The following is a 17,906-nucleotide window of genomic DNA, read 5'->3' as shown; positions in this document are numbered from 1 at the left end:
TCTGCCCGCCCGGTCGTTGCTAGGCAACGGCTCTGTCACACACGGACGGCACACGGATGCCTTCAGTTTTTTTGACGGCCCCATGGTCACGGAATCCCGGACCAAAGTAGGACATGCTCTTCTTTGGATCGGAACAACGGGACCTTCAAAAAAAACTGAAGTGAGCATGGCCCCATTGAAATGAATGGGTCAGTGTGCTAGCCGTCAGAAAAACGGCTAGCACCCTGAAGGAAAAAACTGAAGTGGGATGGGGCCTTAAAGAGTATCAGTCACGAGTTTATTAATTCCCTATCTCCTAACTAATTTAGTAGGCGCTATGATGCTGATAACTAGTGTGATTCTTTTTTACAAAAACGTTTATTATTTGCAAGCATAGAAGCATTTATCTAAATATGCTAATTTGGCTATACTTGCTACATGGGAGGTAACTCTTTCTTTTCACTCTGGGCGGTGTATTTTTTTTTTCTGTATGATGCTGTCCAAACAGACTCATACAGTTCTCCGCTTTCAAGCCCAGAAACCGTGTGATCATATAGTATACAGCTTCCAGTTTTCAACTGGTGAAGCCTCCGGTTGTTTCACAGCAAGAACTGCGATCTTTGTGCCATATGAAAGATTTGAATCCCTTCTTTCATATGCCACCAAAACCAGCCCGAGATATGGCTGTTCGAAGTAATGCCCCTTCCCTCCAGCCTCAGTCTCTCACACTGAGTGAAGAAGGTTCACGCTGATTGGACAGCATCGGAGGCTGTGAGGTAGCTCCACCTCAGGAGAATCGCGGGTGTAGACACCAACTTGTCTAATACAGCCTCATTTGCATTTTTAGAAAAAAGCTCATAACTTTTAAAATAAACTTTTTGGGACACAATCTTCACTAGAATATCAGTGTGATAGCGCCTATTAGATTAGCTGGGTGATTGGGCATTATTAAACTAGTGACAGACTCTCCAACAAGCAGAATTCTTGAGCAACCCAAGGAATTACGATTAGCCACGATTTTCAACAAAACGACTGCGTTTTGTTGCACTTTTGTGGTATTCGCGTCACCTCACTGTGTTACCAGTCCTGAATACAGCTAACATTGAACGCCATTATGTATCTGTATGCAGTAAGCTCCCAAACCCCCTCTAGCAGTGGCAGAATCATTTGATCATTTTTATTTGGGCTGGGTGAAATCAAATGGATTTGAAGCTCCGTATAAGAAAAAAGGAGCTCAGACTCCTGTAAAGCTATATAATAAAATGTATCAACCGTCATTTTGTAAGCATAACGCTATTCTATAAAGTGAACCTTGCCATTTTCGTTACACAATACTAATAACTCACAAGAACACTATAGTTTAAATAAAACGTAAATGCGTAGATATAGTACATAGATCTAAGAGCGGAAAGGGAGAACCTTTATAGTATACCCTGCCCCCACTCCATTCTCCTGGATGTTGTATGCTATTGTTCTTGTGGTTTTGTACAAAAAAAAAATTGACAAAAAATATTAATAAAATAATTTTCAAATGCACTTATGCGTGTGTAATAGGATAATTTTTAGGGCAGTCCTTGACCAGGCACGAATGAACAACAGAACTGCAGAAAACAACCCAATCCTTTCAATTGCCGATTGGATAAAAAGCTAAACACACAAACAGTTAACAAGATTTCATATGAAAAAAATAAATGACAGTCAAAATGTCACATACTCCGTTTTATGATTCTTTCTTCTACAGGACTATTGCATGGTCTTGCTACAAAATTTATTGGCACAGCAGTTAACTATCTTGAAATAGCTTAGGAAACACTTACATTGTGGCCTGAGGCAAGAGACTGACTTCACTTCATTTTCATTCCACAATTGTGTAGAAAAACAACCGCTGCCAACATGGTTTCCTAAACAGGGCAGGGGCAACATTGAACTGAAATTGCATAGAATGAATCAAAGGGTTGTGCCCCGAGGACAGAGAATCAGACACATTAGACTAGCAGACTAATATTGTGCCCCACATTTCGGAATTGTAAGGTAGCATCAACTGAAATATTTATATGGCATAGCCCACCAGATCAGACACCGCAATCCTCTCATTGTCTCCGCATGAGTGAACATTATTAAATATGCATACATTTTTTGGAACCTAGAAATATGAGATGTGCTGGTTGTTTTACTACAATGATATTTAGCAGCGAATGCCAATGCTCTAAAATGGTCATTGTAGCCGTATAAAAACCACAATACGAAAAATCTGGTTTGTAACATTCTTGCAAGATGGAGAGTAAAATTACACAGGGTTTAATTTTTTTGGTGCCCTAATTTTATTCAGCAGTGAAAACCAACATGAGACTTCAGAACTAGATCATATGGTTCCTCGAAAGCAATAAGCAGCAGCCGCCTCAGTCTGTAATGTCGTCCCCAATTCATGAGGTTGATCATTAGCAGACACATAATTGCATAAAACTGGATGACTAATGTCACATGCAGAACAAAAAACATTACAGTATTTACTGCCGAAAATGCAATAGGCAATTGCAAAACAATGTGCTGCTGTCCGTGGTCCTGAAAGATGTAGTCTCTCTCAATGGGGTTAACAGTACCATTGGAGCCTTATAAAAATGATCCATATGATCAGCGAAGGGTAAATCTTTTACGGATGATGAACAGATGTCAATCACCCTAAGACTAGGATCACACACACAGTTTTGATGCACTTTTTGGTTCAGTTATTTTAAGCCAAAGCCAGAAGTGAATACAAAATGGAAAGCAAGTTATAAAGAAAAGACTGATGCATCTCCTTTCTTGTGTCCACTTCTGTGTTTAAAAAAAAAAAAAAAAGCCAAAAACTGCATCCAAAGGGTGTGTGTAATCTTGGCCTAATATTGACAAGCAGAGTCTCTTCAAAATGTTTTTTTTAAATGCAGTAAATCTCTAATCCCAGACTTCTGTGGTGAGAGAGCTACAAAGCTAATAGATCGCAATAGACGATCATCCACTCCACACAGAGTAAAATCTCACTTGCGGTTCTTCCCATACATACCCAACAAGTCCGACCTCACTTAAGATGGTCAAAACCTGGAAAGTGGAGAAATGGAAAGCCTGATCCTTCTCATTTAAAGGGGAGATGATATAAGTTAGTCTACAGTAATATAGCACTGTCATGTCATGAAAATTAAATAAACCACTGCCACTGTCACCTCGTGAGCCAAATGTGGATCTTGGACACCGCCTGTTCTACTTAGATGGGGTTCTTTAAGCCCTTCACGACTGCCATAGGGCTATATACGTTCTAACTGCCGATGCCCCGGGCAGTTAGCACGTGTAAAGACGTCGTCAGACTGGAAGGGGTATTAGGAGTGCAGTGCTGCTTCAGTGTGAACAGCACTGCACTCGTGTGCTACGGCTTTGGGAGCCCCGGAATACACCCCCCACTTAAGATCCCATACCCCATAACCCACGCAAAACCCTCTGTAAATAGCACCACATAAGCTGCCTCCAGCATCGGAATCCCCGGCCAGCGCTCTGGCCGAGGATTCCCCTCCTAGAGGGAGCCCCCACCATTTATCCATCCCCGCTGTAGATAGTGCCACCCCACCCCCCCTGCAGATAGCATCGCACCCCCGACCTGACTCTAGGAGCAGAATCCCCTGTGTCAGATCGCACTGGCCGGGGATTCCGCTTCTAGACAGAGCCCCTGACGTCACTGTCAGACACCGGGGATTCCGCTCCGAGACTCCGTTCAGGTGGCACTATTTACAGTTGGGGGTGCGATGCCATCTGAAGGGGGTGGCACTATCTACAGCGGAGATGGAAAGACGGCGGGGGCTCTCTAGGAGGGGAATCCGCTACTTGAGAAGCCCCTGATGTCACTATACATATATGGACAAGGACGTCAGCGGCTCTCTCTAGGAGAGGAATCTCCAGTGTCAGATCGCTCTGTGTTGGGGATTCCGCTACTGGAGAAGCCCCTGGTGTCACTACCCATATATGGACAGGGAAGTCAGGGGCTACTCCTGGAGCAGAATCTCAGCTCTGGCAGGGGATTCCGCTCTTAGAGTTAACCCCTGACGTCACTGTCCATAAATGGACAGACACATCAGGGGCTTCCTGCAGGACCTACATGGAGCTAAAGTGGTGCTATTTACAGGAAGGGGGTGCGCTATCTACAAGGGGCTGCTATATACAGGGGGTGTGGCCCTATCTACATGGGTACTGTGGCATTATATTGGCACTACAGGGGACACTGGTGCTATCTACATGGGCACTGCGTGTGGCACTATATGGGCATTATCTACAGGGAGAACTGTGGCACTATGTGGGCACCATTTACAGTCGCCACTATGTGGCTACTGACACTATTTATGTGGGCAATGTGGCACTGTCTATAGTGGTATTGCGTCACTACATGGGCACTGTGGTATTTTCAGGGGGTTGAGACAAAAAGCCCTAAGAAATAAAATTCATAATTATTATTATTTTTTTTTAACGTCCATGAAAAATTAATGGCAAATGCCGGTTAAAAACGGTTAGATGGCCGGGAAATGGATTCAAATTTTGAGACATTGATGCAAAACATCCATGAAAAGCTGACAGTTTATTAGTTGACTGCCAGTTTTTTTTCTCGGTTGTGTGTATAGAGCCCTCTTCACTCTCCCCTCACAGCGATCCAGGGTAATGGAGAGGGAAAAAGGACTAATTGTTACAGAGCTCTACAGTGTATATATATATATATAGATAGATAAATGTTAAAAAGTGATAAAAGTGGTTTTTCTTTAATTTGTAGTGATTTGTCTGCTCATAATAATAATAATTTAGAAAAACCACTGAATTAAACTAATCTAGAAAAGGAAAGCCTCATAAGTTTTGTAAAAAACAAAAGTAAAAATAGTTGTGATATTCAAAGCGGTTCCAAAGATATTATCGTTTAAAGAAGTGCATATCAAAAATGGAACATTTGACCTGGACACGGGCATCAATGACCCTTGGTCATGACAGGGTTAAAGGAGGGTCAGCCTTTGCAACCAATTTTTTTTTTTGCTTATTTATCCAACACATTTAAAATAAAAGAAATTTAGCATTTCAAGTTTTGATTAACAAGATCTTATAATTTTGTGTCTACAGCTCCTATGCAGACCTATGCATCTTAATGGTTACAGGCCCTATGCAGATTTCAAATTGGTTTTATTAAAAATGTTCTAACCTTGTGTTCCGCAGCTAAAATGCATTACAATGCCGTTCTTTCCTCATCTTTTGTCAGATAGCTCTGTCTGTAGACCCTCTGACTGCTCCTGAAGGCTAATCTTAGAAAATCCTATTTAATTTACTTTTTGTTTTTAAATTTGAGTTTAGATAAGCCTTCAGAAGTAGTCAGAGAGGGGCTACAGAAAAGCCGACAGAGAGCAGTCTGACGGAATGAAGATAGAACGGCACCACGAAGCTTTCATTGCATTGTAATCTAGGTTAGGTGCAGAAGCCAAAAGAGTAGAACATTTTTAATTAAAACCAAATTTTAAAAATTCCAGCAGAATTTTAAAAATTGTTGGGTTGTTTTTTTTGTTTTTTTTTAAGGTACATGCAATTAAAAAAAACAAAAACATTTAGTTAAAAAGGTGTTTATAGCCTTTAAGATTAAAAAATAAATTAAAAAAAGTCTAGGATCTTACATAGTCCTTGAAAGTGTACCATGTTCCTCTTTCTAGAATAATCATCTTAATACTCATGGCTATATCAGGTTGCTCACGATAGGGAAGCAATGGTTTTTACATCCCAGTTATTAAAATGAAACAAGTGCAGATTATTCTTTAGAAAGTCCGGCTACTCCATGCCCAGAGAGTCATTATCGTTTACAATTATCAAAGCAATTACACTATGACTCGATAGCACAATTGAGCTAAAAATATCACAGCTTATAAATCCAACTTGAACGCACTTGCTCAATATGCATGAGACACCTTCATTAAAACACAGTTAAAAGCCAACAGCCACTTCTTTATGTTTATCCTCCCCGAAGCGCCTGTGTCTTTAATGCTTTCCTATTCCTTTCTCACCAGGGAGCCATCATTTTCTGCTATCAAAATTTCTCATTTTTCTTTAGTCCTCTACATATACAGAGTACCGCATCAGGTTATGTGACTAATCCTTTACCGATATTGCTCCCAAACCTGACAAATAAATTTCAATATAAAAACATAACTTGCGGTTTCTACAAATTCATTATTCGAGTATAGAGGTCAACTACAAGTTTTCCTCAAAATTGTCCTTACAAAATTACTATTAAAAGGAGTTTTCCAATACTTTTTTTTTTATTAATCACCGCAACGCTTCTCAATCTATTAATGCCCCCTGAATATAGTTATCTACATTTTTAATTTACCATTATTCTCTCTTGTTTACATTGAGAGGTTTGTTTACCGGTGTGTTCGTTGTCTCGCTCTTCCGGTCATACAGTTCCCAGCATGCACCGCTTGTGTCCAAGAATGCAATGCTCCGGCAGCAGGGACTCATCACACCTGCTATACCCAGCTATAAACAATCTCCTTTGCCATTTTACGGCTCTCATTAGATCAGTGAGAGCTAAAGATAAACATGCAACATATCAGTGCTGTACCAAACACTCTTACATAATTGTAAAAAAAAAAATACAATTATTTGACCCCAGAGCCGGAGTCCCAGAGCAGAGCGCTGTCCATATATGGACAGTGTTGTCAGGGTCTTCCCCAGAGCTGGAGACCCGGGCAGAGCGCTATTATAGGCTCTGCTCCAGGACTCGGTGGAATCCCCGAAACCTAACCCCAGCGTCCTTGTGAGAGCACTACTAGCAACTGGCTCATGACAACGGATTTCTTCCAATAGTTTCCGGTCCGCTGCTAGGGGGGAGAAGAGGACGCACAGGCGCTGTGATAGCGCAGGAGTGGGCATGCGTGGTAAACACTGCTAGTGTAGAAACCACACATGCTCAAAGACTAGCAGTGTTTCCATCCCCTAGCAGCAGACAGGAAACTATCAGAAGAAAGGGAGTATCCGGTTCACCACTTCCCTCAGTGTACATTATACATCATTCATGACGTCAATGAGCCAGCCGGAAAACAGAACTCTGATCATGGACGGGCTAGCACCAGAAGATTTTTGCTACCGTAGACGCATCACGAGACCAGCGCTGGAATCTGGTGTTAGACGATTAAATCAAAACTTAAGTATATTATAAGTTACATTATCTTTATATGTGCAGTGAAATAGAAATTAGTTAATGGCTTCCAGAAAACCCCTTTAATGTAATATGATTATTGCCATCCAAAGGAATTCATATTCTTTTTTTTTTTTTTTAGAACAATAGCACATCAATAAGTTAGGTTGTATGGATTGTGGTTGTCGTGACAACACATAAGATCACTATTAGGGCATATAGATGTCAGGGGGGGGGGGGTCGTCTGTTTGAGACCCCCTCTATGAGCCAGAGAGAAGCACCGCTCTTTAGGCCTCATGCACACATCAGTATTCTGGTCAGTATTTTGCTTCAATCTTTGGAAGCCAAAACCCGTGGAACATATACAGAGAAAGCCTATAACTGAAAGATTTTCCCCTCTTCCGTGCTTTGTTCCAGCTCCTGGTTTTGGCTTTCAAATACTGAAGCAAAATACTGACCAGAATATGGACGTGTACATGAGGCCTAACAGAGTGGTTCCCATTCTGGAAGACACGAGCCATCTATGTATCACACGGACAGACATTCTGTAAAGGAAAAAAAAAGGAAATCTGGCCACAGGTTTCCTTTACAAAATCTCTAAATTACAACTATAAACAGACCCATAGGGGACATTTACAAGGACTCCAAGAGATGTACCAGCCTGTGAATAATGCATGCGCCATAGTCCATAAATATAACGTACATTTTAAATTACTATTCATCTGTGATGAAACAGATTTTTTTTAATAGTAAACCTGTCTGACAGAATACAACTAAAATCACACCCACTTTTTCAGATGATATAACAGTGTTGCACGTTTCAGAAAAACGCTGCAGGAGTTTCATATATGCTAGTCCTTCTCAATGAAGAGAATCTATGGGGTATTGTCAAGAGGAAGATGAGACACCAGACAATGCAGACGAGCTGAAGGCGGCTATCAAAGCAACCTGGCGTCCATAGCACCTCTGCAGGTGCACCTCTGCAGTGCCACAGGCTGATCGCCTCCATGCCACGCCACATTGATGCCAGTTTTTTGTCAATGCATTTATGCCATAAAGTTGGTGTGAATGCATCGATAAATCTCCCGCATAAACTTTAGATCATTACAGTAAATATTTCTTGTAAACCGCAACCAAACTGAAGTTTAATAATATATTATGAGCCAAAAATGGCAGACTTGACTTAGGTCATGTCTTAGTCACCATCTTTGTTGTAATAAGTTCTACTACATTGACCAGTACACAACAGTCAAATGTTAATGAAGGGGATTTTTAAAACATCCCACACATACAATTGGGGGGCGGGTTGAGCTTTAACCCATTTACCTTTAGGCTTCCTTCCCCCACACGTTCTTTTGCCATGTAAAGCCACACAAAAGTATCTGCGGCCAGTGTCAGAGCGGCTCCTGCGGTGTGATCTCTCTGCTACGTGTGTGTGCGCACGCGCTCTCCTCCTCTCTCCTGCTACTGACAGCAAGTGATGAGAAGACTTCTTTTGAGGGAGATCACAGCAGAAGCCACTGACGTGGTCTGCAGCTGATTGGACAGAGTCAGAGCTCTGACTATCACACACTCCCTGCCCTTTCGATGTCCAGAAACGTCCCATTGACAGTACAGGGGCTACTTTACATATCTGCCACCAGTAATAACAGCACCCATATCTTCATAAGGGCTTAGACACCGCTAATTTAAAGTGCCCCAAGGTCTATGCAGAGGCGTCCATAAAACAGCTGCACATGTCTGAGGTAGTGAAAGTTTCTCTTTAAGGTTATGTTCACACTGCGTATTTTCGACCATTTTTCAGGGGCGTAAACGCCAGAAAAATCGAAAGCAGAATGCCTCCAAACAGCTGACCATTAATTTCAATGGGAAAAACGGAGTTCTGTCCCGATGGGCTGTTTTTTTTACGCGGCCGTTTGAAAAACGTCTGCGAAAAAGTGCAGGTCACTTCTTGGGACTTTTTTAGAGCCATTTTTCATAGACTATTGAAAAAAGCTCCAAAAACAACCGTAAAAAACGCAGTGAAAATCGCGGGTGGCTTCAAAAACGTCTGAAAATAAGGAGCTGTTTTCCCTTGCAAACAGCTCCATGTTTTCAGACGTTTTTGACTCAGCGTGTGAACATACCCTAAAGCTTAATACCACATTTTATACTGGTGCAGTGTTTCTTCACAGAATCTTATTGATTAATACAATTAAAATTACTTTCAATTATTAAAAAATAAAATTACCCATATATTGAAAAAAATGGCACACGAAGGACAATCTGCCATAGAAAAGTCGCAAACGGCACAAAAGTCGCAAGTCGCAGGAAAAACAAACATGGACTTTTATTATGTTTCTGCCATTCGCAGCACTTTTATAAAAAGTGGATCGGGCTTAGTACAAGGGGTGTGGCAAGCGCACCCTCACACATTTACGCCACTTTCATACGGCAGTATCCTGGTCAGTATATTGCAACAGTATTTTGATGCCAAAACTAGGAATGGAAAACAAACAGAAGTGAAAATGTTTCCATTACGCTTTCTGTGTTTCGGACCTGCTCCTGGTTTTGACTTTCAAATACTGATGCAAAATACTACTGTGTGACAGAGACTTTACTATAATTTACGCCAGAGACAGGTTTCACTCTGGGGGTCACAGGCAGCCAAATATGCAATAAATTCAACAATAGGTGTGCGCCTCCTAATAAAATTGTTGCATCTTACTCAAGCAGGATTAAAGAAAGACTGGCCTATGAAACGCCAGTCTTCGTAAACGTGCCCCCATAGTCTCAGACTAGAACAGCTGAAAAGGATCAAGACATTAAATATAAAGAGACCAGTTTAGCCACTATATAAATGACGACATGTTTATTTCACAGTGTCTCAGTGTTCAAGGATCATAGAAAGAGTGGAAGCAAAAAGAGGGTCAAGTCTGAAATACAACACAAAGGTCTCTTAAAACCTGACAACTTCCAAGAACAAAGGATGTGGTGTAATCCTGAAACAGAGAACCTCATTTCTACAGCAACAGTGAAACTCTATATACACAATTTCACGGTCAAGGGCACAATAGAGTAAAATTAACTGAAGAGGAAACTAAAAGTTTCACATGCACACGCGCGCACACCCCCAATGTCAAAAAGGGGCTTGCCCAGTTTAGACAACTCATTCTGAGATTTTGAGCTCATCAAGCCATTATCCCAGAAAGAATTACAATTCTGCGTGGTGGCAGAGAAAATGAAACATTACATTGCGCCCAATGAAACCAATTGGCATCATTTGTTCTCGTCAACATTGGGACCTGCCGCATTGCCAATGACGCCAGTACTGATGGACGTCATCATTGGCATGTGGTCAATATCGGCTACCAATAACTGCATTGGTGATTTAAAGCCTAATAGAGTAAAGCTCTATTCACATGGAGGAATTTTTGCAGTGAAATCCATCGCGAAATTCAGAATCCCATTCATTACAAATGGGAGGCGGACGCTTTTTTCCTGGCAGCTGATTTTTTTCAGAAAGAAGCATCCTGCCCGATCTTTGGGCGGATTCTGTGAATGGGAGTAGGACTCTTCCTGCTCTAGCCAAAAATAACTCTGCGGCGGATTTTGTGACGGGACCCACCGAGCAAAGTCCACTCTGAACAGATTAATTGGGGGGTGGGGGATGAGATTGCTCATTGCAACCAATCAGATACCACATCTAAATTTTCAGAGGCCTTTTGGAAAATGAAAACAGCAAACAAATTGGTTACAAACAATGGTTAACTCCTTCACTTTCTTTGCAACGGTTCGGATACATATTCATTAAGCTTAATGGGTCTGTATAAATCCATCCACACCTAGCTCACCTTGGGCCGTCCGCGTGCAGTCTTTATAGTTAGAAAACCATGGTAGGCAGGAGAAGATGAGGCACTTGAGCTCTGGCCCTAATTACATTGTGCAATGTATTAAATCAGTATAACACGGCGGATTCATTTATTGAAAAGTAATTATATAAATGGTTTGTGTCATAATTCTTCGAAAGCAATCTAAATTAGCTCTCGTGACAATGGAATGTTCCACATGCCAAACAGATTTTATAGGAGTCCATGATTCCTGTCCACAGTATTAAAGAAAATAAACAAGCAAAATCCTGCACCGAATCTATTATTCTAATAAGCCATGAGGCACCAGTAATTAGTTCCTGGCCAAGGATAATTGTTTTGATCCAATGTGACCATTCAGGGGATGTTCATTGATGAAAATTCCATTGTAGCCAAAATGAAGGACTCCGGATCAATGGGGGAATTTGCATTATATTAGAATGTGCTCGGAGAATAAGCCTCTAGGCCAACAAGTTGTTGAACTCCGACAGCTGGCACAGCCTACCCACAGAGGACAAAGTTCCACACGCCAAAAGAGAACAAGCGTACGAGCAGTCCAGCATATCAGATGGATGTGCCCACCATGAGGCCATATAAACGCTACAAATCCGCTGTATTTACAACAAAGCCGTCAGCGCTGCATGATAATACAAGCTGTCTACACCAGCGTGGCAGCTCTCTGCCATCACAATCATGGAGGAATATAAGGGTTTAGTCTGGACAAAATTAAAAGGGAAACCTAGCAATGGCATTAAAGTTTCTTACCTCCCAGTATACAGAATTACTGTAATATAGTGGCTCATTACAAAAAGTATAAATAAATATATCGTACTTATTAGTACCATTTTACTGGCAGAAATGACACATTTTTACCAAATTCATAAAAAAGGCAGAGGAACAGAATACTTAAAAAAACAGAAGTGCCAGCGTCATCGTATGACTGACACGAAGGCTACATTCAAACGAGCCTATGAGATTTGGGCGCGTAAAAAACGCAGCGTTTTTTCTACATTTGTCAGTGCGTCTTGCGTATTGGCAGCAGTGTGTTTTGCATGTGGCATGCGTTTTCACATCCGTGCAAGAACCTCATTTAAAAAAATAAATAAAATTCTCTGCTTTTCTACGTAGTTGATGCGTCAAACACAGACCACACACGGATGTGAAAAACGCACCAACATAGGACATGTAGAGCTTCACGCAACGGGTACATGCTGTGTGGAAAAAAACGCGTGTGTAAATGGCCCCATTGAATTGCATGGGTCTGTGCGCGGTCAGTGATTTCAACGCACAGTACACAGACGAGTATTACGCTCGCCTGAATAAGCCCTAACTGTGCCCAATAGAACCCATTTACTTTTAATGGGTTTCGTTGGGTTTCCCTCAGAGTGTCCGTCATTTTACCAGAAGAAATAGTCTTATGGTTACTTTATATAGAACATAATCAAAACTCATACAAATGTTTCAACATAAACATGTTGCATCGGTCACAATTTTTACCCATCAGAAAACTTTACGATAATGTACTCCTGATCTGACCCAATGTTGGCTTGACGTACACTTATAAAAATACAGTGCACGCTTGCAGCACTAAACTGAAAAGGACAACATGCAAAAACGACGGCCGCATATATAGCTACATGCAACAATTTGTACTCCAGATCTACGGTTTGCAACAGTTTGTTTTTTTAATGTACCCCCATTGTGTGTGGCCATGAATGTCAGTTCCTGTATCTTTTGTCAACTGAGTAACCAAAAAGGCGGCTTTAAATTAAGCATACAGTGGCGGTTCCTCATGCCTTTTAGCATGTACAGATATTTTTTCTTTACCATAGTAGGTTATGGTATATTGCTAGTATACGTCAACCTCTGGTACCCCCCACTGATCATTAGTATGAAAGGGTCTGAGCGTTAGAGCAGATTTTGTTCCCTGGACAGAACTACTCCCCAGCAGGACAGTGCAGGAATTGCAGCTCAGCTCTGTTGACTTAAATGCAGCCCCTTCCCCCTTCGTAGTAATTCCTCTGTTTCACATTCATACAAAAAGCAGAGCGACAACCAATATGGCTGCCAGTACAATTTCCAAAGGGCTCATCATCCATCTTTCATAGACTCTAGAATGGCAAATCCGTCTAGTCAGGTAGTGATCACTCGCCCCACAGTATCGCTACATACTTATAGATTTGGCATTCAAAGGTTTTGGGAATACGGAGGGTGAAACTATGTGGGAGCTGCTATGCGGCCATACTGGTGGTCAAGCAAAATTCCCAAAAACACAATAGAGAAATGGCGGATTAGAGTTTAGCTTTGTGGCTGAAAAGAACCAGGGCATTTGTTGATTTTCTAAATCTAGAACAAAATGCTCTTCAATTGAGAAATTTGGTATTTTTTTAGGACTAGTGGAGGCCCAAAATATTAGTTTTCCATCGCCAAAATTTGTAGTTAAAAGGCCTTATCATAATTTTGACAAATTTACTTCAGTATGTGCTGTAAAGAGTGAATAAGATTAAACTGGCACCACTATAAGATGGTAGTAAAGCCAAAGTAAAAAACAATACATGCCACCACATTGTGCCCCATATTTCCTAACCCACCCATAATGTCAAATATATTTCCCTCTAGAGCAGGATATTCGAATTAGACCACGCTGCCGTACAAACCGTTATGAGAAATATATCTGCGTTCAGTTACATACATGCGAGACTGGAATGTTATGCCAATCCTGCGGGCAGTTCCTAATTCATTTTAGTAAAAATCGAGGCTGGAAAAAAGTGTCAGTGCAAACAGCATGGGTGTGACTTTGTATCATTCGGATTTATCTTGCCAACACGTGGCTTCCTGCTGACTTCTCCACACAAAGAGATGGAGTAATACAGAGAAATATACAGAATATATAGAAAATAGACAGCACAAGCTCATCTCTTTATTATGACAGAAGGAAATGTCACCTTCCTGCTGATTATACATATGTCACTATATAGAAGGACGGCTTATAATACCAGTGCCTTGCTAGCATTCTCCATATTAGAAATGACTGCAGTACTTGCAGATATTTGTACTGATGAGCAAATTAATAAGACACTTGTCTCACACAGCCACAAGACAAATGGATGCCGGCACGAAGAAGACAGAAGCATTCCTCGCACTACATGCCACGGCTAACTATAGAATGTCCCCGGGCACCCATCACTGTAGTCAAGGCATGTTGCAGTGGTTACTGGCTTGTTCAACCTCTAAGGAGAGCATAAAACTAACATATTTATTATCATCAGCTAGGAAATATGACAGCGCTGGGAGAAAAATTAACACTTTGTCTACTCTTCCACCAGTACCACACCCGTGTGTAAAAAGTACGATCAAGAAAACGTGATAGGCACTTATTCAGACTCCATTTATCCATGACTGAACCTCCATAGACTTTTCATTGGAGTTACTAGGAATGAGCATTAACAGGGTTAATAGAAACGACCACATAACAGTTTGTAAAAGATAGTCCGGATTTCTGAATTTTTATATAACAAAAACGGACAAGGCCTGAAGATCAATCTAGAAATGCAGCAGAATTATTTCTCGGAGAAAATCTCTGGGCAAGTGACAGGTGACCACAATGATATTGAGAAGGGTGAGAGGGGCCACCACCTGATGGTAACACGGAGCCTTGACTAGTCTGAATTGAACAATCTATTGCCATTGTTAGACTATGCAGTAGGAATATACTAGGTTGCAATGGGCTATGAATTGTGATCACTTGGCTACAAGATTATATATATTTACATTCTTGAACATGGCTTTATTTCCATGCAAATGTTCTATGACGCAAGAAGAAAAATATTGAATAAAGCCCAATATTCAGTACTACAATAGAAAGTAAAAAGCTAAGGGGTGGTGTAAAGATGTGGTAGGGAGTGGATGGTATCCTGGCATCCATTTGTTCACCACACCCTAGGAAATACCTACACTTGAAAAGGTTTTATAGAAAATGGGAAGAAAAAAAAAATTCTCCAGTGAACATCGTTCAGGGCAAAGGCTAATGAGAGGGACAAGCGCTGCCTTCATTACAATAATGCATCTGGTTATTAAGGGTTTTAGCTTGTTAACACCAGCAGACCCTTCATGTAAGCCGATCTTAACTGGAAGCTGACAACATACAATTTCCATGGAGCCTACATAAGGGTGAATAGGGGTGGCCATTATTAACCATCGACACATCCCCTTCTAGGTTGGTAGGGGAACCTAAAATACTATTCTACCTTCTTACTTGTACTTAGGAAGCACCAGCTCTACTATGGAATAGCTCATTGTATCCACCCAACCGCTTGTACGAAAGCAGGAACATACACACATATATATATATATATATATATATATATTCTCCGGCTGTCAACCGTTATATTGGTGAAATACAACATAATAATTTTGTATCGCCATAGCAACAGTATGGTTCCCCACTCCAACATGCCTATCTGACTTGAGATTTGTAAGTCATAACTGCTTACCATTAACCCCTTCAATACGCACTCCATGAACAAAGCCCATTACCAGACGCAAGACACCACCCACAAACCTTAAGTCTAACATGAAGTCGGCAGCTATATAGAACGGGAGGACCTTAAAAACCCCAACGAAAATGCATCTTAATAGGTGTGAATGATAGAAGTGAAATGTCAATCTCATTTAGAATTACTTTCCACAAGTGCAAGTATTCATTTATTTCAATGATATGACCCTTAAACCCATGTTAATGATACCGAAGGTCTGCAAGTCACCACTAGTATAAGATTGACCCTGTATATAGGTTTCTAAGACTGTAGGATATAGAAGAACCTTTCATAAGACACATTGGCAGCAGGATATCCAATTCTACTTAGGTACAGATAAATTAGATGACTACTAATCAAACCTCTACATCCCAGATATACATGAAGCACCATTTAAGGAAGATGAGAGTTGTTATACTGACAATTGTGAAACCACGGCTCAACTCATCCAAACATCTACCATTAATCCTACTAGATGAATGGGAGTGCGGAAGATAAAGCCTCTTATGGCTGCTGTCTGCCCATCGCAAACACTTCAAGTTCCTGCAGCAAGAGACCAACCAGACAGGTAGACTCCCATACTGTCCCCAATATCCGGGCTGCAGGTGCAGGGCCATAGTGCGATATGGGACCAGGATTCAGATGTGTATGGGAAGATACAGAGTATCAAGCAAGGAAATTTTCTAACATGTATAACCTTTGCAATTCTAAGATCCTTCCACCAATGACTATACATTTAAAGGAGGTCTCCCCTACAACTAATACTGTGGGATTTAAAAAAATAATAAAATATATATATATATATATATATATATATATATATATATATATATATATATATATATATATATTATTTTTTTTATTATTTTTTCCTTTAAGTAGAGTATGCAATGTCAAAAGTTCTTCCAGTAATAAATACAATGATTTAGGTCTATAGAAATAAAAGTGTACAGGGCCAGTGAAGGAGTGACAGCAGCTCTGGGGCAGTAAAACGGGACCATTACACGTGGGCAGAGAGCAGCGCTGCACTGTGTTGCCAGGCACTGGCAGAACCTGGGTACTGCACTGGAATGCACTGCACATCCTTGGCGATCACTCACCTTCTGTGGCATAGCTGTGATCGCGCAGGAAACTGTTGTTAATCTTGCGGGTATCAATGTCCTCCTCCATTTACAGCGTTTACTTTTCTGAACGGCAGACAGAACAACACCAGTATCCATGATCCTTCCAGCAGCCTCTAGCAGAAGAGGAGAGGGAGCTGCCCCGGGCACGCCATGCCACTGCCCAATACAAATCTATACAGAGAATGCGTTAGAGAGGGCAAAGGAGCGGGACGGTGCCAAGGGATTGAATGTGCGGCACTTCTAGCATCCACAGGCCCAACAGGTCACCGCACCCACTGCTGCCTGCCACCCACAGGTCTGAGCCCAGGGAGAGGGTTGCTGGAGGTGGTGACTGCGCTGCTGGCAGGATTTCGTTTAGGTTTGCAGTTCGTCCTTTAGTGCGGTGCCCGCCTGGTAAGCAGCTCCAGATGCCCGGTGCCAGCTCTCGATCATACACCTAGGCTGGATACTGTCAGATGCTGCATTGGGCTCAGGCTCCTCCTCTACAGCTTGTTCTCTGCGTCAGCACAGCCCGCTCCTCTCCCCATCTCCCAGCACTGCTGCAGTGTGGGGGCTGCTGACAAACCCAGCACTACCAACCAGCCTGGCACAGCAGAGTATACCAGGGACAGCCAGAAGTGCTGTGTCACAGACCCAGAGCACCCACTCTGCCACACTGCCCTCCTGACCGTCAATGAGCTTCTATCCTACAACTAGTACACGGATAGTGTTACATCTAAAGACACAATGTATCAGATCAAAATTATTTCACTGGAGGTCAATTGTTTAACCATTAGGTTGACACACCATGATTTGTGGGTGTAAACAGAAATATAATGAAATGGGCAGCTCACAACTATAGACAACCATGGCAAGGCGTAAGTAGAGGACGGACAATACTATTTCACAGACAATATATCATACAAACTAACGTTATCCACCATGAACGATTACGCAATGGTCGGTCATATTCACTCGCAGATACCGTAGTCGACTGCGCTATTCATTCAGTCAAGACGACGGAACCCTTGCACAACGGTGACAAACGGAAACCATTTGGACCGAATCAGTCACCATTGAGATCAATGGTGATGCCAACAGAAACCTACGGTTTCCATTTGTCTCAGTCAGGGTTCCGTTCATGGGTTAGCCTGATGGGAAGTTCTGACGGAATCCATGAATGGAGCCCTGACGCAGATGTGAACGAAGCCTTATAGGGGGTCCTCCTGCTGAAGTGGCATTTAACAGTTTGGGGTGG

General features: G+C 41.7%; 1 protein-coding gene across 3 annotated transcripts in view; it reads right to left on the bottom strand.

The window, feature by feature from the left end:
• PPP2R2B (protein phosphatase 2 regulatory subunit Bbeta) overlaps positions 1-17,906 on the bottom strand; it is a 299,520-nt gene that overhangs the window by 112,309 nt on the left and 169,305 nt on the right. Inside the window, exon 1 of one of the 3 annotated variants that reach the window (XM_075856522.1) lies at positions 16,646-17,263. The exons of the other annotated variants lie outside the window; for them this stretch is intronic. Within the exon in view, the coding sequence (XP_075712637.1) occupies positions 16,646-16,715 (70 nt within the window). The 5' untranslated portion in view covers positions 16,716-17,263. Of the gene's footprint in view, positions 1-16,645; positions 17,264-17,906 lie in introns of those variants that run through there. 3 annotated transcript variants of the gene reach the window in all.

The sequence above is a fragment of the Rhinoderma darwinii genome, chromosome 3 (genome assembly GCF_050947455.1).
Source record: "Rhinoderma darwinii isolate aRhiDar2 chromosome 3, aRhiDar2.hap1, whole genome shotgun sequence".
NCBI lineage: Eukaryota > Metazoa > Chordata > Amphibia > Anura > Rhinodermatidae > Rhinoderma > Rhinoderma darwinii.
This window is presented reverse-complemented; position numbering and strand designations above follow the sequence as displayed.